General features: G+C 40.3%; 1 protein-coding gene across 5 annotated transcripts in view; it reads right to left on the bottom strand.

The window, feature by feature from the left end:
* Positions 1–344: 344 nt before the first annotated feature.
* phrf1 (PHD and ring finger domains 1) overlaps positions 345–25,655 on the bottom strand; it is a 29,309-nt gene continuing 3,998 nt past the window's right edge. For 2 of the 5 annotated variants that reach the window (XM_069181539.1, XM_015338425.2), the window contains exons 2-18: positions 22,208–22,325; positions 21,798–21,914; positions 20,956–21,146; positions 20,451–20,534; positions 18,039–18,160; positions 17,020–17,111; positions 15,448–15,626; positions 15,021–15,153; positions 14,675–14,793; positions 13,724–13,917; positions 13,027–13,152; positions 12,533–12,687; positions 9,290–11,986; positions 8,664–8,818; positions 4,174–4,437; positions 3,436–3,564; positions 345–3,217 (exon numbers count right to left, since the gene is read on the bottom strand). In XM_069181539.1, the coding sequence (XP_069037640.1) occupies positions 3,065–3,217; positions 3,436–3,564; positions 4,174–4,437; positions 8,664–8,818; positions 9,290–11,986; positions 12,533–12,687; positions 13,027–13,152; positions 13,724–13,917; positions 14,675–14,793; positions 15,021–15,153; positions 15,448–15,626; positions 17,020–17,111; positions 18,039–18,160; positions 20,451–20,534; positions 20,956–21,146; positions 21,798–21,914; positions 22,208–22,301 (5,004 nt within the window). In that variant the 5' untranslated portion in view covers positions 22,302–22,325 and the 3' untranslated portion in view covers positions 345–3,064. The remainder of the gene's footprint in view (positions 3,218–3,435; positions 3,565–4,173; positions 4,438–8,663; positions 8,819–9,289; positions 11,987–12,532; positions 12,688–13,026; positions 13,153–13,723; positions 13,918–14,674; positions 14,794–15,020; positions 15,154–15,447; positions 15,627–17,019; positions 17,112–18,038; positions 18,161–20,450; positions 20,535–20,955; positions 21,147–21,797; positions 21,915–22,207; positions 22,326–25,655) is intronic. The other 3 variants (XM_015338428.2, XM_015338427.2, XM_015338426.2) reach the window with 3 other exon arrangements.

Genomic DNA, 25,655 nt, shown 5'->3' with positions numbered 1-25,655 from the left:
GCCTCACACAGCACAGCAGAAATATCAAATGTTCTACAGTATGCATTTCAAACTGTAAAGTTACCTTTGTCTGTCAGCATTCAAAAGTACCAAATCTTACTCTTAGAAAAGATATGGATTTTTCAGAAACTGCATTTAAGTGCTGGTGCAGTGAGCTTTTTCCCCCAGTTAATTTAGTCCAGTTCTTTTGAAGACATGATACTGCAGTCAAAAGCTGGTTACAAAACTGATTACATGCTCTGTATCAGACACTATTAAGATCCTTTTGGTTTACAACACAGCATACATTGTCACTAATACAGAATAACACATTTGGAAATAAGACATGTATGCAAAACAGAACATTTAGTTTAGTTTTTTTATTAAAGACACTTTCTAAGAAATGTATTTACAAATCTCATGTTTTCAACAGTTAAATAGTGACAGTTAACCTTAACGTTACTTTCTGAGCTGTATGGAGGTTTAAGGAACAATGTGTTCCAGGACCATCCTAGATTAGAAATCTGTTTTTGAGCTTACCTTAGTCTATACAGAACACAATATTTACTTCATAATCATTAAAACTAGTTTCACCATTTTTTACCTTGTAAATAAAAAATTTTGGGAAGAACAGCTCAGAATTAATACACTAAGAAATTTGTATCAAAATGATTTTTCTTATGTTTCAATGCTAATGCTTACATCCAGCGCCAAAGATTCTCCCTCTTTTACAAAAGTAAAAGAAACTGAAAGCAAACCAAACCAGAGAACAAAACGATCTGAACAAACCAGTTTTTGTACATAACTAAGTAACGTCAGGCTTCAACGTTGGCACTGTGCTATGAATCAAGCATGTTTCAGTTGACTTGAAATTGAGTAGAAAAAAAGCAATCAATCAAACAATTTAACACCAACTCTTCTCTGATCAGTTGCTCTAAACAGTTTCAGCAGTTCACAGAATGGGTGACAAAGCAAGCGTTCTAGGCCAACCAATTACACTTTAAGGTACTTCTAGAAATTCAAGCACTTTCAGGGTCTTTACAGTACATGTATTCCTGACAATGAGATATTGTTTTAATCTATTAAGCTAACAGGGGAGTGTTTTCACGGGGAACTTATTCACAGGGGCAAAAAACAATACCATAATTTAAAAACCTCAAATACAAACTTGACTGTGGGGTACTTAAGATTTTTAAATGAAATTAATTTCAGCTAAGTATGTTTTTACATTTTACAGTGGATGATTTACTCCTACAAAAAAACAGAATGGTTAACAACAATACAAAGTACAAACCAAGGCTAGTTCTTGGTGACTAGTGTTTCAGGCAAATTAGGCACTAAGCTGGCCTGCATTATAAAGATCTCAGTGTCAACATTTCAATTATGGTGTTACAAAATTCACCAATGTATTCAAACTGTGACAAAGTTTAACACTTACGTTCTTTCATGCTTCTTAATAGTAAATTAAGAAAAACAACATATTAGATTAGTAAAATGCTTTAAGAACAATCTGTTTTTCCAAGTGATATGCAAGAACCTTTACAAAAAAACGTTTAAAAAATGCTTGCTTATGTTAAATTTGAACATTTCACATTTCAGTATTGCCAAATAAAACTTGCACCAGAACGTGAATTAAAACCACACTTTTGAAAATACTACAGTGAGAGCATACTACCAAGGTAATGGTCCAGCATAAAAATGAGATTTGTGATGTGAGAGTTCAGGCATTAAACAAATGGTTTCTTTTGTTTTTTATACTGTCAGATATAGCTATAATGTAAACTATTACCAGAAATTATCACAAAATGGGTCTTGTGGTGATAAAATAATTGTACATATTGAACACATACTGTGAAAGTATTGTCTTTAAATCTTCCCTTTGTACAAAGTACACAGGAGTAGAATCTTTACCACTGTCCCTTCCCTTACACTAATAACTCCTTAACAAAGCCAATCATTATAGTGAAGTCATTGCTGTAATCCTAGTGTCTCTGAATCAACCCAACATGGAAATGTCCTTCTATACATTTATACTTTTGAATGTGTCAAAGCAAACTTCTTAATTTTATGCTGTTTCACTATTTTTCCCATGTGGTAGCACTTTCCTTAGAACAAACACATAGAGGAAACTGAAAAAATGATGAGAATGCAAAACATTGTGAACCACCTTGGGGTACTGTACACCATTTGGAACCTTTTCCCATATTAGTCAGGCCACAATTAGAGGGGTCATATTCTTGCAGAGCTCCGTCTCTCATATTAAATTTCACTACCAAGAGCAAACCTACTGCAGCACCCAAACAGTCCAACCAATCCTGGTCTGATTCAAAACAGTTGTTCAGAGCTGTACTGATCAGAGTAAAGCAGTACCTGCTCTAACCCCCTAATGATACAGGTTCCCTTCCATATAAATCACGGAGCTTGTAAACCAGCACAGGGTCGCAGAGGCCTGAAACCCACACCAACCGAAACTGGCAAACATGGATCAAACTTGTTCCACTGTGAAAAGGAGGAAGGAGGTCGATGAGACACAATGACCTGATCTCAAATCTAAAATCAACATTAGTCTTAAGGGGAAAAAAAATACTAAAGCTGAAATAGTGAGGGAAACAGAAATACACTGGTCTGTATGTGACAAGAATTTGACAAGCAACATGTTACAGATGAAAAGAAAAGTAAGAGAGATATATTAGGACAGTCAGGATTTCACTTCCTCATTAAACCTGTGTGTAAACGTTTAGAATTTAACACAAACTCAAAAGATAGCTCCATGCAAAAAGAACTTGGATCAGAAACAGGAACTGGGCTTGTAGTATAATCGGGTGGTAGGAAGCTGCTTTTTCAAACAGGAACACATGAGGAGGCCAGTAAGGGGATTCATATGCTGATTTGGACAGCCTCAACATTAATCTTCCTGATGTTTGTTGATGCAAAAACGCTGTGTAAGCACCTAGTAAGAAAATGTCACTCTCAAATGTTCTGAGAAATAAAAAATAACGCATTGCAACATAAATGGCCCTAAAGGTTTGCAACTCTAAAAAGTGTGTTGTGCCTGCTGTCACTGTGGGCTGGAAACGGCTCTCCTTCAAGATGGTGGGTCCTTGGTCATCACGGTGTCTTTCCTTGAGCCCTCGGCCTCTTTCCTGTGCTTCCTGGCGTGCTTGTACTTGTCAACATAAGCTCTGACCAGGTTTGCAACCTTGACCGGATTGATTTCTCCACTCTTGCTGTGGCACACCTAAGCCAGATGAAAGAAAGTTTATTTTTTTGCAAACACAAGAATATAAGGGGATACCTCCATGCACAGCTGTTTCAATAGAAGACATACACGATAAAGGTGAATTAAAATGAACTGTTTTGTTATTAAAAGGTGTAGAATGCTACATCATAAAGGGTGTAGTGTAATATATTTATTTATTTTTTATTTACTAGACAGGAGTAGCAGAAAACACCTACCTTCTGAACAGCTTTCCGTAGAATGTCTTTGTATTCTTCCTTAGTGATATCTCTTTTCTGATAAAAAGGCTTAATTGCCAGTTTTACTTCTTCAACTGCCCTTTCTTGCATATGAAGCTTCTTTATGTACTGCAGAGAAATAAATTATGTTACTACATACTGTTATTTACAGTACCAATTTTAATCACCACTTCACTTTATATCTACAAAAGTACTCAAGAGACTAGGCAATGAAAGATTTGTAGAACATCCAGCCATCAGACCGGCACAGAGGCTACTATTGTCACACGGTAGATTTGCTGAAGTCATATTTCTGGTTCTGCATTATGTAGCTTGGACAAACAAATTTACATGTACTGGAGGCACATTTCTCCATCTCTCCAAGCTAAAAAGGACAGGTCAGAGCCTACCAAAGGGTAAATTAGAGCGCACTGGTAGCTTTCCTCTTCTTTTTTTTTAGCATTGAATAAACCTATTACCTATCATCTGAATTAAAGCTCACTTTGTGGCACTAGTTAGGTCTTCTTGAGCTTCTTAATGGTAAATCTATTGTAACTGACAGCATGCAGCTAGAAAAGAGCAAGTTGATTCTGGACCTTAAGAACCCAGGTTATTATGTCTGCATTTAACAAATGTGTAAAAGTATCAGAGTTTATCAATTGTTTTTACATGCGCAGGATAAAACGTGAACTAGGAGTTAAAAGCACTCATGTAAAATTAACGCTCATCTGTTCTTACTTTCTCATTCTTGGACTTGTCCACATCGCTAACCCTTTCTGGTGCTCTTGGCTCATCCTTCTGCGCAGATGGGACTTGTGCTCCTGGCTCCGACACACCTGCCTTGAGGTCAGAGCTAGAGGGACAGGTCAGGCTGGTTGCGGAGCCTGCGGTCGCCAGGTTGCCCTGCATTATGTACTGGGCTGTGGACTCGCTGACCACAGGGGCATAAGGCAGAGACCCCACGTGAACGGACGTGTCCAAGGGAGCAGGTTCGGCAAAGTCCTGAAGGTGGAGAAATTTAAAAAAAAATCAGATACAAAAAATATCAGATACAGTTTGATTGCACACACACATAAGACATGAAATGAATAGCAGTGTGCTCTGCGTGAAAGGAGATGAAGAATGAAGCTTCACAAACTCCTGAAAGACGGCAAGACTTGTGTTCTTGAGATATAACTTCATTGTGTATTTATCTTTCTTATGCTTTTATTTAAAATGTTTCAACAAATTAAAACCACAGCAGGAGTTTAACAAAATATTCAGTTTAAGATTAAATGTATTGTGTGAAACCAGTTTGTTTCTCCACATTCTATTGTAATTTCCGATGAGGATCTGAGGTAATGGACATATTTGCTTCCAGTGCAAATATTATAAGTGTGCTCAGTGCAGTCAGGAAACAGTTTCCTGTTTGTGTTAAGTTACATATATCTGTCTAATCAAAGTTGTATACAAACAATTATTTCATCTGTGAACCGCGAGGTATAAACATCTTTAAGGAAAATACACCAGGCCACTGGCAAGAATAATTAAAGAGTTCCTTCTAAAATATATGAACAGAAAGTTAAATTGGAACACAAATGTTTACTTATATCAGGGATATGCATAATTGATAAGCAGGTACACATTTACCAGTGTTTTAAAAATACATGCTTAAGTCTTTTATACTGTGCAAATGCATGATTGTTCCTTTATCAAAAAGCATTTCAAATCATCATGTATGCTGGTATGTGTACAAGCCGGAGGGGAAGAGCGAGAGTTTTATACAAGGAAGATGAAGAACCCTTTATTCCCAATGGGTATGCATGGTTTCTAGATTAAGGACACAATTCGAAAAACATAAATTTGTTAATGAACAGAAATTTCCATTTCCTATCCAAGCAAGCAATGGGTGCCAGGTTGTTACACCCTAGATGGGACGCCAGTCCACCACAGAGCACACACTTACGCTCACACCAGGGCCATTATTACCAGAAGCCAGTTTAACTTTGAGCATGTCTTTGGACTGTGGGAGGAAACTTAAGCACCTAAAGGAAACTCACTCAAACACAGGGAGAACATATAAACACTACACAGATCCTGCTGCAGGTCCTGAGTTGAACCCAGAGTCCCAGCGCTGTGAGGCAACCATGCAAATGTTTAGAATACAAAGGGGACGTGATGCAGGGGAACACTTCATAAAACACTTCTCAAACCAATAGTTTGAGAATAATTCTGTATTGTATTATTTACAATGAAAAAAAATAGTATTTTGACATAGTATTTTAATAAACAGTTCAGAAGTGTTAGACTCTTGGAAGTTGTGATTTTAATCACATATGATTGTCCAGTAAGGTATTGTTTAAATTTGGCTTTATGTAGCCTGCATAATACCTTTTTTTAGGCTATAGTCTTATGAGTGAGTTTAGGTAAAACTGATGTACAAGTGTTCATGACATTTGTCAAAGTGCATGTTACCGTTATAGGGTGTGTTGGGCTTAGAGCCATGCTTAAGGTTAGGATTTGGGTTAGAGTTGGAGGTGGGTTTTGGGTTACTAAACCTCTGCACCAGTTGAGTCTTTTGGATGGATGGTCATAAAATGTAGCATCTAAGAAGGGCTTCGTCTTCTCAGGGCACAATTATGCAGGCTACACAAAACATAAGTCAAGCATTTCCAATTGTTCCTGTATTTGATACACCTCCATACTGCCTTGGTGTCCCTGCATCTTCATGTCAATTGGAAACGGCATTGTTTTGTCCAGATTGACCCTAATGTCATGCTTCTTTCTGGTGAGGAAGAGCACAACTGACTTGTCTGATCAGAGTTGAAGGAGCAGAGCTACACCTGCTTACTTAAAGGGAACATGCATGCAATTCCGATTAAATCCCCTAAAGAAAAACAAGCGTGGAAAATGAAATTAAGAAAGCCTGTTTTGCTGTACTGTTATATTCAGAATAGCTGAGGAACTCATCTACAATCCAAACCCCTGGATCTCTTAAGGGAGATGAAATAAAGACTTTTATTATCACCATTAGCACCAACGTTTGTGTTCAGTTTCAACTGATTCACATTCACAATGTGGAGAAACAAACTGTAAAAACATGTTAATTATATCATAGTATCATAATATACAGATAATATATGTCTAGCAAAAAAACTAACCAATCGTGACTCGGCTAAACAATTTCAAGAAATATTCACAGAGGTATTTGCTGTTGTTAAGATGTTTTATCCACTTTAAATGGTATAAGATATTAGAAATATTAACATGAAAGTACTTAAGATTAGACTCAGGTACTTAAGATTAAATAATTAAGATTAGACTCTCTTTCACAGACTCCTTAGAAATTATGACAATTATGGTGATACTTTAATCAATCAAATAAAGTGAAAATAGTTATGTTTACATATCTACTTCATATGTACACTACATTTCTAGGATATAAACAGTACAACTAAAGCACATGAGAAACTTTCCTGAAATGCTACAATTTTACAATTTCAGTTTCAGTTTCAATTTCTTCAGACTTCACTGAGGGTTTTACTTTCATTTCTTATGAATCTGCACAGCCTGGCTGTGTTCAGGTTACGGGTTTTGGCAACATGTTGTCTCACATTGTCCTCGAGTAACTCTCTTCTACTTCCTTTTGCATCAGAGGAAAAAATACTGAACTTGGCAAAACCCTGCTGCCACCTAGTGCTCTCCACCACAACCTTTCAATATATCAAGCCCAAGTACTGATGTACATGTAACAAAACCAGGCTCTTGTGGTTTCATGGGTAATTAAAATTTATTTTACAATTAAGTTCTAAAAGAGACCCTAAATCTCTCTCTTTAACCCTTTACAAATTTATGGGACCATGTTATTGCAATAAAAAATTAGCCACATTTAAAAACTCTCCATCTAAAAAAAATAGCTCTGAAGAGCCTGGCTTTTGGCGAGCTGATCACATAAGTTCAAAGATGGTTGAATGGAAATCTAATGATTACAGCAACAGATGAAAGTCCTGGAGCCCTTCACTTAAAATAATGTTCTTCACTCACTCATAGTGTTTAATATCATTTAATAAACTATTCAACCACACCCTCCCGGGGTGCTGTCTTTGAAAAGTAAATACTGAACAAACCATTTGATACTTGGTGCCAGTTTACATAGAAATCAGAATACTGGAATTACAGGGATCTTTTTACTTTATAGTTACAGTACAAGCAGCATTTCCATCAAGGTTAAAACCCTGTACCTTCACACAGAGATGCTGAGCTTCTCTGGAAATATTCAGAAGGGTTTTTACTTTTTTTACTGTCTTCTGGTAAAAATAAAATAAAACAGCACAAGCTAAGCACCACAAATGTTTATTAGACTCATCTTAATTGTTGTGTCAAATAAAAAAAAACTACAACTGTTAATGAGCAGTGAAGTATTATTTTTTCAGTGGGTAGTGGAAAGACATCTCCCGTGCTAAAATTGTGTTGTGTTGATAATTATGAAGATAAGGGATAAAGGTTCACTGAACACTAAGTTGTGTAAACAAGGAACAGTAATGATTTTAGAGGGCAACAGTTATAGCTACAGACAAAAGTATTTGAGCTGTTCCAAAAAAGGAAAACAAAATACAAAAAGTAATTTAAGTTAATTCACATTGCCCTACTGAAATGTAAAATTTAGATTCAGCTAAAACAATAGTCCATGGCATGCACAAAATGAAAATTTCATAATGCGTCAGATTTGGTCAAATTATGTCATAGAAACACTTCAAAATTAACAATGAATGATTTCCAAAACCATTATTTGGCAACTACCAAAGAATAATTAATTAGTATGTGCTGCAGCTCTTGATCTATGATATTACACAGAAATATAATAAATCATGATAAGCATGATTTAAAGTCAAGCCACTTGCAAAGCATTTTGCTCCAGAGAAAGTTATGTATACTTTTCTCTCATTGCACAAATCTCATTCACAAATTGTTTAAATGACATGTAATTGTTTTCCCCACATTCTGCCTCTAGGTTAATTAGCATCTCATCTTTTATGCAAATTGTCAAAACATTCTTGCATAGTAAAAAAAAATTTAAGGATGCCAGCACTCTCTTTCTGCAACTGAGCAAGAAGAAAAGTATTTTCTCTTAAACTTGGATTGGAATGAAAGTGGACAAAAAGCAAACCAAAGACGTTCTCGGCCACAAATGAGATGAAGAGACGTCATCCATGAGAATTTAAGACAAGCTTGGTTATATGGGGACCAACCTGTGAGGGATCTATATCAGGAAACATAGGCTGAGGGATCATGTAATTTGTTGGAGGAGGTTCAATTAACTGCACCTGATTCAAGGCCTGCCTGGATTCCGGTGCCTTGCAGAGTCCATCTTTGCTACTTTGCTGCGGTTTAAAAAGCGAAACTTCTAAAACACAAGGAGAGAAACAGTAACATAATGTGAAAATGGCTACAGTAGTTGAGCAAAGCTTTCTTGCACATTCAACTTGCCAATATACTAGGGACCCCAAAAGTCTCACCTTCCTTGACCAATACAATGCCCCACATTCCCACATTATAATTCAACTGAAAACGGGAGAAAGAGGAATGTGCTGTTCAATCCCACACATCTTTGCCTACACCACAACCTTAACCGAGGCCCAGCACATTTCCAGTGGAGGCTCCTAGTATTGTGGCCAGTAAGGGATACATTGTTCACTGTGGACACCTAGCACTGAAGAACAGAAACCATACTGGGATTTATAGAAAAAAAACTTCCTTCATGGAGACTATATCTGATCCAACATTCATTCTGCAAAAGCACGTCTTAGAAAATATGGTCAGGTTGTCAAAGTCTTGGTAAGACACAGTGAAGCAAATGTATTTGAGTTCAACTTACTGCCTGTCTTTTCTGCTGAGGGCCCATCTGAATCCTGGAGATTCCAGGTCACCCTCTTCACTGGCGCCCTGGATTTGGAGGTAGCAGTCACAGGGGATGGCACTACCTCAGGTTTGATGGTGGCATCGTCTTTTTTAATTGCTGTAACTGTGTCAACTGCAGGTGCACTGACCTTTATTGGTTCAACCACTTCATGTTTTATTAAGTCTGTGGTATGAAGGATGTAGTCAATGTTGACCTTATCTGCAGAGTGCTCTTCATTTTCTTTTTTATTAGGTTCTGTTTCATGAAAAGCTGCACCAGGAAGATTTTCAGATGTGCCAACTAATTTAGGCTTGTAGTGTTCATCTACAGAGATAGGCTGGGCAGAAAACACCTCGTCTTTAACTGAGCCCAAGAACTCATCTTCACATGAAGAGCATCCAAACTCTTTAGGCCAAGTTGGCTCCATTTTAACCTTTGCCTCCAAGACCACATCCATCTTGCTTTCCAAATCACATTCATCTATTTTTTTCCTTTCCCCTTTAGGGGTGGATTCATTCACCAACTTTGGAACACCAGGCTCATCCTTCACAGGAGCAATGAAAGCAGGCTTTTCTTTCAGGTCTTTAGATTCCTTCAAAGTCTCTACAGAAATCTTTCCTAGTTTCTGAGAGCCTCTCTCTCCCTTCCTTTCTATGGACTGTGACATTTTTCCACATGTTTCACTCTTCTTTTCTCTAGATCTCGATCTCTGCCTTTGTCTCTCTTTTGATATTGACCTGCGTGCCTCTTTTGACCTTGAAGTGGATCGAGACCTCGACCTGTCTTTCCTCCTCTCCTTAGATCTGGATCGAGAGCGTCTGTACTTCTTGTCCTTCTGCCTTGAACCACTGCCTTTGCTTTCATACCTCTCACAGCTTCTTTCTTTCTTATGGTTTTTCTTTTTAGCTCTTTCAGAACTGCTGGAGCAAGATTGCCTCCTATCTTTCGATCTGGACCTGGACCGCCTTTTCTTTCTCGCCCATCTCTCTGAGATCTCAGGCGAAGAGCTTCCTGAATGGGAGTGGGACCACCTCCTCTCTCTTGACCTCGAGGGATTCTTTTCCCTATATTTCACTATGGCAGACTTTTCCTTTGTGGTCTCTGAACTACTAGACCTGCAGCATTCATCAGAGGCCAACCTTGCCTCTGGTTTTGAACTTTGTTTCCCATCAGATGAAGAATGGGGGTACAACTCAGATCTTGAGTTTGACCTTGATTTATGATCTTTGGCTTCAGACTTTGTTTCCAACTTAATTTTCTTTTCGGAGTGAGTACTGGCTGGAGAGTTAGATCTTGAATGAGCGTCCTTTTGAGGTAGTCTTTTTTTAAGTTCAAGTGTTTTGTGTGTTGTATCAATTCCACCACCAGCAGAAGCACCATGTTCTCCATCAGACAAAGGCTCGGTGATTAAGATCTTAGATTTACAAGCAATTTTTAAGCCATTCCCAGAAAGCCTGGAATGTTTGTTACACAAGGATTCTTTCCTTTGCTCAAAATTGGGTTCCACATCCTCTTTTTCATCAGTGTCACCATGCACTCTTTCAGTTTTAACCTGGTGTCCAGCACCTGTTTTCCTTTCTTCAAGGCAATTCCAGCTGGAGGATGGCAGTTCTTGCTCCCTTGATGTGGAATCCTGGATGCTGTGGCTCATTTTTTCAGTCTCTGAGCTTGTGTTCAGAAATATATCAGAGGCGCTTTCAGAAGAGCTTGAATCAGAGCCAGTGGGATCAAAGGGGTCATAGATTTCACTTTTTACAGCCTTCTCTCTCTTTTCAGGTTGTACAGCTGGCAAAGACTGTTTGCCTTTGCTGTGTATCTCCCATGGTTCATCACCTGTGGGTTTCAAAGATGTACCGAAAACCCCTCCATGAGCAAGCCTCCTGCCATGCCAGGAGTTTCCACTGGCACTTATTCGGAAGCTTACAGTAGAACTAGGACGGGTCTCTGAGCTGCCAGAGGAGCAAGAGTAGGAAGAGGACGAAGATGAGCCTCCCTGGCTTTGCCTCTGCCCCTCACTCCTGTCAGTCCTATTCTGATTGCTCCTCACATCCCTCTGCTCTACTGTCTGCTGTCTGCCACCATTACCCGTGAGGTTATTCATACATGAATCTGGTATTCCACTGCTGTTACCATCTCTGGGTTGAGAGATGCCCGTGTCTTCCCTTTTAATTTTTGGTATCCTAGGGAGTTCAGACACATCTACCCTAACGGGTCTCAGTGGGACCTTTCTGGCAGGCACGATAGTGCTTCTTGAGCATGGATCAGAGTTGCTACCCCTGTAGTTCAGAGAACATGGACCGCTGTTGCCATTTCTTAGGCTTCCTCCTGGTGCCGTGAGGCTAGCCAGGGGATTGGGCTGTGGAACGGCCGAGGTCAGCAACCGGATCGAGCTGCTTCCCGAAGTAGCTGATCGCACATTATGAGACTGCGACCCCAACTGCACCTGTGGCTTCGGTGACACTGGGGGTGATAAAGAGCCATTCGACGCAAACAAGCAAAACGAAGCAGATCCTTCAGGGATGTTACAAGGGGATGAAGATGAAGGCAATTCGTTATCTCCACTAGAACTAAAGGCACTTGTCTTGGAGCACGTCGACCACGTGGCGCTAACTTCTGTTGCCAAACCCCCGACTCTACAAACACTGGAAACGCTTCTCATCTGTGTCGAGATAACTGGAATAAAGCAAAATAAAATCCATTGGAAAAACTGCAAATTTAATCCCATATTTACCATTATTGTGGAAACATTTTTAATTAAATAAAGCACGTACTTTTACTGTGAAAAAATGTTTTTGCTTGCATGCTATTTGTTCAAGTTGAGAAAGCTTAATTTATGTATATGAAACATGTGAATAACCCTGGTGCACACATACAGTAATATTGACATGCTGCTAAAAGCAACTGTATGTGATTTTTATTTTTCTGGTTTTGATCTTCTCCTCCGCACTTTGAACAAGCACCCTTGGTGGCTGAGGCACTCTTTAAAGACACTAATCTTTTTATTTTACAACTGCAGACTGTGCAACAACGTGGCACTGAGATGTTTCAAAATGCCACTCACAAACTGCAATTTGTAAAATAATTCAGGTCTATCTGTACTAAAAAAAGCTCATTTTTAAATCCATCTGCAAAAACAAACCAGGCATACCCACATCCAAATCTTTCTTCATTGGCTTGATCTAGTAGTATTTTAGGAAACAGAAAAACTGTACACAATACCTGGTTTAATGGCTTTCAAAGAACCATCTCTGTTGATGACAACATCAGCACTGTCCATCATAAGCAAGCTCTGTCCTGACAGGATGCTGCCCAGCAGGTCTGGAACGGGTGCTGCTTCTGTGATTACCTCAGCTTCTGGGATACTAAGTGCCCTTCTGCCGTTCAATGACACCTGACATTAGCTTTTCAATGCAGTGAGAAAATACTATTTAGTGAAAGTATGCTATTTGTCCGAATAGAATGCTGCAGCTCTTCTGCTCCCATATATCACGCCTGAACCTGGCTTATCTACACATTGTCAAGGGAGAACAAAATGTAAACATGTACATGTTTATCCAGTAATTATAATATTTTGTTTGCCTTTTAATGTGATTAAACTGCAATGATTTTGATTAAATTACTTTAAATCATTAATTCCTCAGGTTGTGCAGGAAATGGAATTACATTAAAATGATAAACATCTGTTAAGAATTTTGAAAAATCTGCAACTTCACCTGCGAAGTTCGATTGAAACAGGTCTGGCAACAGGTTGATGAGACTTAAGAGCTGACTGAGAGAGACCTCGTCTTTTAACTTCAAAAGGAGACAAGGGGCTTGAAGGCTGTTCGGTTGCTTCATTTCTGTGAAAAAACAAAACCCAAGTCAAAAGTGCAGTAAGCACACAACATTATTAGCCTAAATGCCATATTCAGCATTTTTAAGAAATAAAAATTTTAGGTTTGTAAAACAGGAAAAATGCCTTGAACACCTATAATATATTTCACAATACTGGCTTTCTAAAACATTGTTTCTTACTTAACACTGTGACTGACCAACAATGACCTGCTGGTGAAACCTCCACCATCCATCCATTTTCTAATGTCTTCTCCCAATACAGGGTCATGGGGGAGGTGGGGCACACCCTGGACAGGATACCAGTCCACTGCAGGTCACACACAGACACAAACGCACCCACACACAAGGGCTCATTTTCCCTGAAGCCAATTAACCTACCAGCATGTCTTTGGACTGTGGGTGGAAACTGGAGCACTTGGACACTCCAACACGCGGAGAACATACAAACTCCATGCAGACAGCGCCCCAGGTCCGGAACTGAACCCAGGGTCCAGCTTTATGAGGCAGCAATGCTGACCGCTACACCACCATCTCCACTGCAGATTAATTTTGAATACACCCATAAACAAGACATACCCATCATCAAAAGGGTCCAGGTCAAAGGGGTCTCCATAGACGGAAAGGGAGGCTGCACCAATGTCTGCTCTCATGGCGCCCAGGCTGGGGTCCACGGGCCGGTACACAGAGGGAATGGAGGACCCACGGATGGGCTTCCCCATACCAAGGCTTTTAGCAATACGGGCCCGTGCAGTGGGCTCCTTCGGCAGCTGCTGAGGAGACACACAGAGGTGGCTTTGAATGGCAACCCAGTCAGGCCATGCAACACAGGCCATTCTGAATTACTGAGCTCCAAGTTAAAAACCAGATCTATTTAGCTTAGTTACTTAGTCATAAACTTGTAAGAGAAAAAAAAAACATTAAAATGGCTTTTGATAAGTCAATCCTAACAAAGCAGGGGAAAGCAAGAACACAAAAACAAATCAGTGTCATTTTGAAGACCAGCAAAAGAAACATTGTATTTACATCAGTGGAAGTTACATAATTTACAATGCAAACTTTTCATTTCTATTTCATAATAAGCATTTATAGGCTGCCTTAATGCGATTTAAAAAAAAATATTTCTGTAAGACTAGAAGACTCTTCAATGTTAACAACATTAGCATCAGTCCTAAGCTGTTTAACACATTGGTTGCACAAATACAATACACATAAGTGCAATAACACAAGAGTACAATTCAAATTCACATAAAAAAACAACGCGATGCTTACTTACACTGAGATGTGGAATTGCTGATATCTATACATTATGACTGCACATGCAGGCACTTGTCAAACTGTAACCATGTAAAATACAACTGTCACAAAAATCTGGAAAGACCTTACAAGGCGATAACAGGATGTAAACATATTTTTATGTAACAGAGATCATTTTTGATCACAACTACCAGCTCTGGGAAATAAAGTGTGCCAAAAATCAAGTGGTGAGCAATCCATCTATTTGCTCTTCAGGCTTGAATGGGTCCTTACCACTTTCCTTCTGGACCTCTGCTTCTTCAAACGTCGCCTCCGTCTTTTTGTGCCCTTAGTTCTTGTTCCTCCGGCGGTTTTCGATCGAGGCTTCTTACTTTTGGTTCCCCTTCGCTTCACTGTGAACAACATTAGCATCATTCCTAAGTCCTTTAACACATTGGTTGCAATAATGTGATGCACAGTAGTTGGGAAACACAAGCGTACAATTCAAATACACATCAGAAACAACCAAAAGAAATAATCTCAAACTAAACAGATAATAAAAAATAATCACAGACTAAAGAGATTAGTCAGGCTTCATAAATTGGTCTGGCATCAGCAAAAACTGCATCACTCTCATTACCTGTCCTTCGTCTTCTTGTAGTTCCAGCTCGAGGAGTGAGCGGTCGGACATACACTGCCGTGTTCAGACCCGCAACTACAGCGTCAATTGTTTCTTCGAGCAATGAGGACTCCATCAGGTGCCTGGGCACGTGCTAGAATTAAAGACAGGGTAGACAGTCACATTGTTCCCCATACAAAACGGACACCAGAAATAATTGAACATGAAAGGCACTACATAAAATAAAGGTTATTAATAGTACTGTCTCAATGAAAATTGCAATTTGCTTTATAATGGGACTAGAGGAGATTGTTTACGTGACGACTATGATGCTGATCCTACCACACAGTCTGCTCCTTTTAACAAGGCCATACACCACAAAATAAAGCAGTTGGTTTTCAGCTTCCAGCTCAGCCAACCCTCGGGAAGCCGCGCAGGGCCTGGATACCTGCATGTTGCGGGCCTGCGAGATGCGGTTCCTGTTGACATTAGCGCGCACTCTCTCACTCTGCCGGGTCCTGGCGATGGCGCGGGTCTGCCCGGTGGTGGCGCGCAGGCGGCTGGTGGAGGGCACCACGTCTGCCATCAGCACAGCCACCTCGTCCTCGTCCACGTCCTCTTCTTGAGCTGCAGGAAATGAACCACACGCTTAAATTCATGTGCAGCCTTGGGATGGGTGTGATAGCATGCACAGTTTTTACAGAACCTTCTCTTCCCTCTGCTTTGGCTCATCTAGACAATATAAACACCTGCGGCGTATTACTATTTATAGATTATAGTTCAGCATTTAATACTATAATTCCATTCAAGATGGTCATCAAGATCTTGGAGCTGGGACTTAATATTTCTCTCTGTAACTGGATCCTGAACTTCCTGACAGGCAGACCTCAATCTGTGAGAATAGGCAACATCTCCTCCACTCTGATCCTCAACACAGGATTCTTCCAGGGCTGCGTGCTCAGTCCCCTGCTCTACTCCCTGTTCACCTACAATTGTGTGGTTAGACATAGCTCCAACTCCTTCAAGTTAGGGGACAACACCACTATTTTAGGTCTGATCACAAATAATGATGAAATGAGTACAGGAAAGAGACTGAGGACCTGGTGCTATGGTGCCAGGACAACAAACTCTCCCTCAACATCGGCAAAACTAAGAAGCTGGCTGTTAACCTCAGGAAGCAGAGAGTACACCCCACCCTTGCCTATATGAATGGGGCTGCTGTGGAAATGGACATTCAAATCACCAATAATCTGACCTGGCCCCATGACTTCGATGAAGTAATCACGAGAGCACACCAGTGCCTCTACTTCCTCAGGAGACTCAGAAGATTTGGTATGCCTTCACAAATACTCACACAATTCTACAGATGCACTATAGAAATTATTCTCACTGGAATCATTACAGTTTGGTATAGCAAATTGTAAGTTGATGAACACAGAAAACCACAGAACGTGGTGGAGACAGCTGAGGTCATTACTGGTACAGAACTTCATTCCATCCAGACCATCTTCACCACGCACTGCCTCAGAATGGCAAATGATATTATCAAAGACCAAACCAAACTGGCATAAGATTTAAGAGTATAGAATCTGGACTTCTATGTTCAAAGAAAGCTTCTTTCTCACAGCCATAAGACTCCTAAAAATCACCTCTTTAATTCCCCCAGCCCCACTTATACTACTGTTTTTTGCACTAAACTCAAAATACTGCCACCACTTTAATTCTGATGCTTCCTAAGATTATAGCTGTAACCACGTTCCTCTCCCCAAGAACGTGTGATGTTACTTTCTATTTAATCTTTGTCATCTTTTAATGTAACCTGTTGTGACATTTGTCATGTGAGGAAACACTGCATTGTACTCAGGTACACATGACAAACATGCACTTGGATTTTTCTGGCACAGAAAGAGGCCATGTGTCAGGCTGGACAACCATGCCCCTTTTTTTAAAATGGATAAAAAGTATAGGGAAACAGGATTATGATCAAATGGGAATATGAAAGTGCACAACACATGATTACCTTGAGATGGATTATTTACAGCACATTCTGGGCAAAACCATTCCTCTACAGGAACTGCATCCAGAGGAGGAACGAGACATTCCATGTGGTACCTGAAACAAATCAACAAGATGGAGTCGCTTCAGTCACTTCCCATCCACATCAGCAAGAGTGTAAACCGCTGAAGCTTCAGAAGAAGGTGAATGTTTACATTGAAGAGTAAGAGACAAGTAAGACACAGCTTCAGCTGTGGAGCTCTCTGTGGAGGCCAGAATAGCAATTCGACTGGGTGAACAGTGATCGGCTCATCCCACGGGTTCCCAGATTGCTGCCTTTCACACTTTCCTTGGATTTCCAAGTTCTTTCACTTCACAGCTGAAAATCTCAGGTCCTGAGGGGCCAGATTCAGAACCCAGCAGGCTTTCTGGGTCTCTTGACCTCTCCAAGAGCTGAAGACCCCTGAGGAGTGTTAAACTCAGGGAGGTCATCAAGAACAGAGGAGGGGTGAAACCTTCCAGAGCTGGAGTTGTGAACCCCTGCTTCACACTTCACGTCACCCCCAGCCCTTTGTACCTTTTCTTCAGCCCCCCCATCCCTCATCCTTGCCTGGCTCCCCCTCTCCTTTAGAGGAACACTCATGAACTGAAACTTTGTAACATTCACTTTCTACTCCTCTCCATGGAACTAAGCAATTCTTGTTTCATTAACCTAATTAGATCAACTCAAAGTAAGAGTAAGACCCTTAAACCATTTCTTCAGTTTAAATACTTAATCCTCACAGCGCACCATTTTACCTGATTTTCTGAACTGTTTGGTAACAGATAAAAAAAATTCTCAACTTAATTAGATATACCTTCACTTTACCAACCTAGATCCACACCAGTGGAAAAATACATGAGACTGAATAAAAGCAAACTGGGACTTACTGTCACCACTCAGAACACGGCATTTCAGGTTTTTGCCTCCAGTGAGAAAAGTACCTTAGTGCCTAGTGTTTGTTCACACACCAGGCTTGGAGCTGGCCCAGCTGCTGCCCTTACCCAGCATCACAGCCATCGCAGAGCAGCAGGCGATCTTCGCGGTCACTCCTTCCACACACCTCGCAATTTGTCTGCTCATCCACCTCCTGCTCGCTGGTCTTAGCGGTGGTCTGAATTGGTATCTTGACAGTAAGACAAGAAACTGCCATCAGAACTGCACATAATCTCTGCAAACCCCAGTGACAGACCTGTAAGTCCCCCAGATTTGGCTCCAGAGCTTGTCTTGGCTTTTAAAATGATCCTATTGGCAAGTTACAACATGACCTAGCTTTGCACTTCGTCTTTGATCACAGTGACGCTTATTTTCTGCGGTGTGACACACATGATATATTGGCCTCACTAACCAACACACAAATGTCAAGTCCTGGTGTTACGAGGGGAACTGCAATGCTATTTTTATATTACGGAGTTAGAAATAATCTGCTTTGATGAGTGTATATCAAATCACAACGAAAGTAAAATGTACACAGCAACATGTAAAACTTCCAATTTACATCACAAGATAGACAAGATTTCCAGGTATACACAGCACCATATCCTGCGATTCAGAACAGGGCAACCAAACTTCCTGTGACATGTTGAGGCCTTATACTTGTAAACAAGCGGGCTTGTGAAAACATCTCTTCTAATCCAATAGAACTATCACTCTCAACTTTGAAATGGTTTTGCCGATAAATACCCCTTACTTGTTACCTCTGCACGCAGATCATGTTGGAAGATTTCTGCGGTGCAATGTCTGCTGCACAAACTGTACTAATTTGCATCTACATCACATTAATCATCACGGAGACTAGTGAGCAGGAAAGGCAGCATCACGTCACAAATTTGTGTGAACTCATGCTCTTGCCCATTGCAAGACCAGCAGTTTATGCCAACAATGGTGACTGTTACGACCCCATGGGTCTAGGGGTAAAGGGGTGTAAACATTTAGGATGATTTTTGGATGCAGATGGGTTCTGGTGAGGGACTAGCAAGTGATGGTGCAAAAGTGATTACTATAAGGTGAATAAATGACTGGTATGTAATAAGACACAATAACACACAGGGGTAGGGAACTAGAGTGGTGCCAAAGAAAAGAAAATAACAAACAAAATGGAACTGGCTAAGAAAATGAGGGAAGCTAACCTAACTACAAAAGAAAACGTGAAACACAGCGTCTTCAAAAACCCTAGCTAACTTTCACTGACTACCCAAAACCATACAAGACAAATGGCACTCACCCATACTAAACTAGGGTGACTAATACAAAAATAAACTAAGTGTGTAGAACGTTCACTGTTCAACTGTTCTGTTCAAAGTTTATTTATCAAATGCACAACAATATGGCGTGCAGCAGTAGTTGCTGGCAATTAAATGTCTTTTTCTGCGAGCTCACAAAAATACCCAACAACCTAAACTAACCCCGTACACAAAAGTGAACTACGAATACTACGAATACAAACGAGAGTAGACCCAAGTAACAGGGTACAAAAGAAAACAGAGGTTGAACATATAACAAGTCTGGGCAAGGTAATGGCAAAATTAACGATTAACACAAACAAACGAAAGTACAAAGAGATTAACAGAAACCAACAAAAGCCAAAGCTATACAAAAATACACACACACAAAGCAAAACAACAAAGCCAAAGCAAAAACCAAAAGTGAAATGAAGCAATGCAAAACCAAGCGGGACCGAAGTCAAACGAAAGGCCTCTTCCTTCTGAAAACCTCTAACTTATATACTAAATAACCTGTACTCTGGCTGAGAAGCTGATTGACGATGACGTCATATGGAAACAATTGTGTAATGATGGACCAATGGGGGAGGGAGAACAATCAAGTTCAGGAAGTGTGGAACATAGCAACAAAACACACATGGACCACACACTGGGATGTAACAGCGACCATACAGTACCTTCACAATTTCATGCTTAAAATCAGAATTTGTAAAGTTTTGCAATAACAATAACTACTTTATTTTGTTGTTGAGATTTAATAACCGGATATGAGAAATTGGAACATCACCTCTCCAAAGATCCTCACAATAACAAAACTAGATTTCATTCTGTGAAAAAGTGTTTCAGCAGATGCTGATGTTTCCAAGGTCAGCATTCACCTTGCCTTGAAAATACTCAAACTTAACATCTCCACAAGTTTTCATTTTATGCATAATGGGAATGATCATGCATTCCCATAGCATGACATCTGAGAAAAAGATTAGGTGAAGAAAGAGTGTACTCTATGTTTACAATACTATTTTATGCAATTTCATTTTATCAGATAACTAATAGTTTGCTGTTTAGAAAACATTTTCTTTTTTCCTACAAAAATAGAAAATTCCACTACATAAAAAATTAAAGAAAAAAAGAGAAAAGTATGAAATCTGTAGCCAGTGTCTCATTAAAGGATTTAAAAAATTGCACCTACTGTACCTTTCTTTGAATCTTTCCTCCATAACAAGACCTCAGGCATATATTTTTATAGACTAGTCGATCCACAGGACAAGAGTTTGCATTCTAAAGAAGAAGGGAAAGATGTTTATTGCCAATAGGAGTTGTTTGTTCAGACCACTATATAACATGGCTTCATGGATTCTCTAAGGTACCAGACCTGCAGCTGGAAAACTAACAATTTATATTCTGTCACTTCTTTTTGTAGATTTCCACTGAAAACGACTCATCACATGGATTTAAAACTACGCAGCTAAATCAATTCATTTTTGGGGTCACATGCATAGCCCCTTAGCATCATGTGAATTGCTAAAAAATGTATAAAACTGTTCTGAAACTAGGTAATCAAGAAAGAGCACATATATAGTTTTCTTTGATTAACTGCAAAACTGCAATTAACTGGCAGGTTTTTTAGCAAAACTGACCTTGCTAACAATTTTCAATCATTCAAAGCAGGTAAAAGAGCATTTTTGGTTAAATTACATACCCTAGACCACTCTAAGATGCAGTCCAAACAGAAAAAGTGTTCACAGTTCTCAGGCGTTCCCACAGCCTGATCCTGAAAGGTATTGAGGCAGATGGGGCATTTGTCTGCGTCCTCATCCGAACTCACGTAGCCTAGGCCAGAGCTGGACCCACCGATAGCCCCTTCCAGCTCCTTCTCATTATCCTCAGGCTCTGCACACACCATTACGGAGAAACCGTCAGCTGCATTCATGTTTACAAACACACTTTAGCTGGTGCTAAATAAAAAGGATGTGACTGGAAACCTTGTTACTTGTTGCCATCAATGAAAGACATTTTAAAAAAGCACAAAATAACTATTTACTTTATCATCTTTTACCTACTGTTCTATCTGTGGCTTGTTACCACTTTCATCAGGGTATGTGCCTGTTGTTTAACAGTGTTATTTGCAAAGTTAACTATTGTATTGCAGCAGTTACAGCTTTTAAATAGTTTCTCACAGCTGTATGATTACTTTGCACTTATCTAGATTAAATTACATTTGCAGATGTCTTGAACAGTGTCTAAATATTTTTGTATTTCCAATAGTTTCCCCTCCTATTTTTACCTATAAATTTTAAGTGTAGTATGCCAGCATCATGATACATTATACTCAACTAAGAAGAGCTGGGGCCCTGTTACAGATCCCTGTAATACTGCTGTAATTGTATCATTCCACTTACACATTCATCTTACCATGACTCTCCCATTTCTGGGCAGAATTAACCATGCATGCAGCATGTCAACACCTATTTATAACTACATCATTCAGGTTCAGAGCCAATCTTTGATATGAAACTTAATCATTTTACAGCATATCCTTACCATCACTATCCCCCGCTTCGTCTTCATCAGCATTGGCGCCATTCTCTTCATCATCCTCTTCCTCACTGTCTGTCTCCTCTTCTTCAGAGTCCTCTCCCTCTTCATCACTGGGCTCGTCTGCAGGCAAGGAGAGGAAAAAAACAGGACATCACAAAATATACCGCTGCATGCCCTGCACCAGGTTGGAGTGTGGGAGGAAGGCCTGCTTGGTCCTCCTTCCCACCATGCAGCTGCAAGGGCCAAGGCGAGGAGTCCAAGGCAAGTGGGTAACGTCTCATACAGACAGCATAAAAATGGAATTCCACAGCACAAATACAATTTACACCTCTGCAGTTCTGTGGGGGGGTGGGGGATCACCTGTTAAGACATTGTTTGAAGCTGAGGATTCAAGCACATTTTAGAAGTCTTACCTTCATCAGTGAGTACAAAGACAGCTTGTCTTTTGCCTTTTCCTAGGGAGGCATTCCTGTTGATCATCTGGTTCTGGCTGTCGTCATCATCCATGGCGGAGCATCAGAAAGCCACCCACTGCCAAACAAGTGTGCGTAGAGGGGTTAGGAAGACACCATTAATTTTTTTCTCACTTCCTTTCTAAAGCTGTTTTTATCTTATCCTTTCCTTACACTACTAAGTCAGCCAAGAACACACTCTCATGGACAATGATCCCTGAAAGACAGGGAAGACAAATCAATGAAACAGAAGCAGCAGGACATGGTAATATTAACAAGTGCAGATATCAGGCAGAAATAATTTAACCACGGATACAAATACACACATCCTCAGACATGAAAGTGGATGGTTTCTGCTCAGAAATGCCTTCAGATTGTTCCAGTCATCTGAAGCGGTCATGTTCAGTCTGGCTCAAAAATGGCAACAGTTCCTGGAAGGCTGAACTTGATAAAAGTGCTATGTCTGTAACTGTAAAATGGCAAAGAGAACAGTGGTGGTTTCAAACTCCATAATAAGATGTTTAGAGACAACCAATGAAAGAAAGATCATGGATGCAACAGAGAGGAAGAGCAATATTAGACCTCATGTTTCCCAGCAGCAGTCTATAATCTAAGATGGGGAGTAGAGACTTGTGTAGACTGAACTTGTGTAGATCCAGAGGAATGCGTAAAAGCTGATTTGCAGCAGTACTTGTACTTCTCCTTTAGCTTGTATGCTATTAATATGAGCTTGAAAGCAAAGCCAATGTGCGCCCAGATGTTTATACATTTCTAAGCAATGACTTGTTATAACCTCATCTTAAAATAAAAAGAATAATAAGAAAGAATTTCAAATCAGAGAAAGCCTTTTAAATGTTGTTAAAGTTCAGCTACAAGTAGTTATGTTATCAAATAAATCACAGAGTATGAAGTATTATTATTATTATCCCGGCGGCTGTCAGGGTGTATAACGCTGCCCGAGGCTAGGACTGTTAGCCCTTCATTTGCTCGTCTATGGACAGCATGTTGTTCCATTATACTTCTTGAACAATCAATCTGTATAAACCTATGCACATTGTGCACATATTTTATTGTTTTTACAGTGACTAGGATCATCATATTTTGCACACACCTATGTATTTATTTATTTTGTATATATTTTGTATAACTTTTCGTCTACTCTGATGTCTGTTTTTGCTTGTCTTGGGCTGGACTGCTGAAACACATCAATTTCCCTACGGGATCAATAAAGTCTTATCTATCTTCATGTCATTATAAATGGGCTGCAGCTGACTGGGGGGAAGCCCTGACCAGACTCCAGCGCCCCCTGGTGGACATCTGTAAAACTGGACACAGCCAGAAATTAATCCAAAAGTTGAAAAGGTGTCCAGTTTTGGTCCTGCAGAGCCCCATCCAGACAGGTTTTTCTAGGTCACCAACGGATCACCAAAGCCTAAAGGCTTGAAATAATTGAATGTAATTAAAATCATTTATAGATTAAGTGTTCGGGTCTTTCAGCTCTCAGGCACACAAGTAACATTTCTGCTCCTAGTTGCACTCAACAGAGATGGTTACGAGGGGATATGGTTCAAGTGTTTCAAATTCTCAAAGGCACCAACAAAATGAACACAGAATCATCAGTGAAACAAGCGATCTAGAGGACAAAAGCAAACTAATGGGAAGTGAATTTAACACACAAATGAGTTCTGTATATATTATAAAGCCACAGATTACACCAGCTACTGTGGAAAACAACAGCACAAAAACAAACAATATCAGCTGCAACCAGAGACAGAGTGTAGCTTCAGGGTAACAGGGAACCTGTTAACCACTACAAGTGGAGATCTGTAGGGACTAGACATGTCTTCTCAAACCACTTCACATGCTAATAACCCTCAGGGTGATTTCAACAAAACCTGCACTCGCCGCAAAAGAAGAGTCACTCACACAGCGGCACCTGTTGTGTGAAGCATCTCTGGTGAACATTGATCTTCTGTGTGGCCAACTAGCTGCACCCTGGCGTTTTTCCATAGAGCAGAGCTGCTCGAGGAAAAATGATCACAAAGAAGAATGATGAGCCAATCTTCACGAGATGTCCTGACTCATGGTCTTCCATACTGGCGGACTGTGTTCGGCTCCAACATCCTGCCCAGTTAAAAATCCTGGGCTGGGAACATCCCAACCTGCAGGGCCAGTCTGGCCTCCAGAACACAGATGGCACAGAAGCATTCTTCTCGTGATAAACAGGTCATTCCTTCCTTTCTGCTTTTCTTTCTTTTCCCCAGGAACAACATTCATAAAAGGCCGAATTACTCTGCCCAATCAACTCTCCCTCTAACAAGATGATTTACAGGTTAAGCAACAGTCAAGTAATTCAAGCATGACACAGGCAGCCAGGAAGGCTCAATTAATCAATATGACATAAAACATCAAATTAATATCCAATAACCATCTGTTTTGCTAAAAACATTCACAAAGTGATGTTTTTTGTGATGCTCAATGTAATGAATTTTTAAATTAAACCATCCGATCTAAAATTCATATTGTAGTCTACAGAGTATTTAGCAATGCTGTTTCTTGAGTCAAGCTGATTTCAAGCAAATTCCACCTAGTGGCTCAATTAATAATAATAATAATAATAATAATAATAATAATTGCTTACACTTATACAACACTTTTCTGGACACTCCACTCAAAGCACTTTACAGGTAATGGGGACTCCCCTCCACCACCACCAATATGCAGCCCCACCTGGATGATGCGACGGCAGCCATAGTGCGCCAGAACGCTCACCACACATCAGCTCTCAGTGGGGAGGAGAGCAGAGTAATGAAGCCAATTCATAGAGGGGGATTACTAGGAGGCCATGATTGGCAAGGGCCAGTGGGAAATTTGGCCAGGACGCTGGGGTTACACCCCTACTCTTTTCAAGAAACCCCCTGGGATTTTTAATGACCACAGAGAGTCAGGACCTCGGTTTTATGTCTCATCCGAAGGACGGCACCTGTTTACAGTGTAGTGTCCCAATCACTATACTGGGGCATAAGGACACACATGGGCCGCAGGGTGAGCGCCCCCTGCTGACCCCGCTAACACCTCTTCCAGCAGCAACCTTAGTTTTTCCCAGGAGGTCTCCCACCCAGGTACTGACCAGGCTCACACCTGCTTAGCTTCAGTGGGTTGCCAGTTGTGAGTTGCAGGGTGATATGGCTGCTGGCTAACAATTAACACAGCTGGAACAAAGACCCGCAAGTGAGGCCAGTCCCAGGACCAAATCTGGGAACCCCTGACCCACTGCACAGGTCTTTGTGGGCTACAAACAGAATAAACTTAAATGGGCTACTGGGGAGTGTAGCCCTATAGTGATGGTAAGAGCTTCTTTTTCTTCCTGCTTTTGAAACTGCTTCTTTTCCAAAAGCTGGCAGCCTAG

Source organism: Lepisosteus oculatus, chromosome 21 (genome assembly GCF_040954835.1).
Source record: "Lepisosteus oculatus isolate fLepOcu1 chromosome 21, fLepOcu1.hap2, whole genome shotgun sequence".
Classification (NCBI taxonomy): Eukaryota; Metazoa; Chordata; class Actinopteri; order Semionotiformes; family Lepisosteidae; genus Lepisosteus; species Lepisosteus oculatus.
This window is presented reverse-complemented; position numbering and strand designations above follow the sequence as displayed.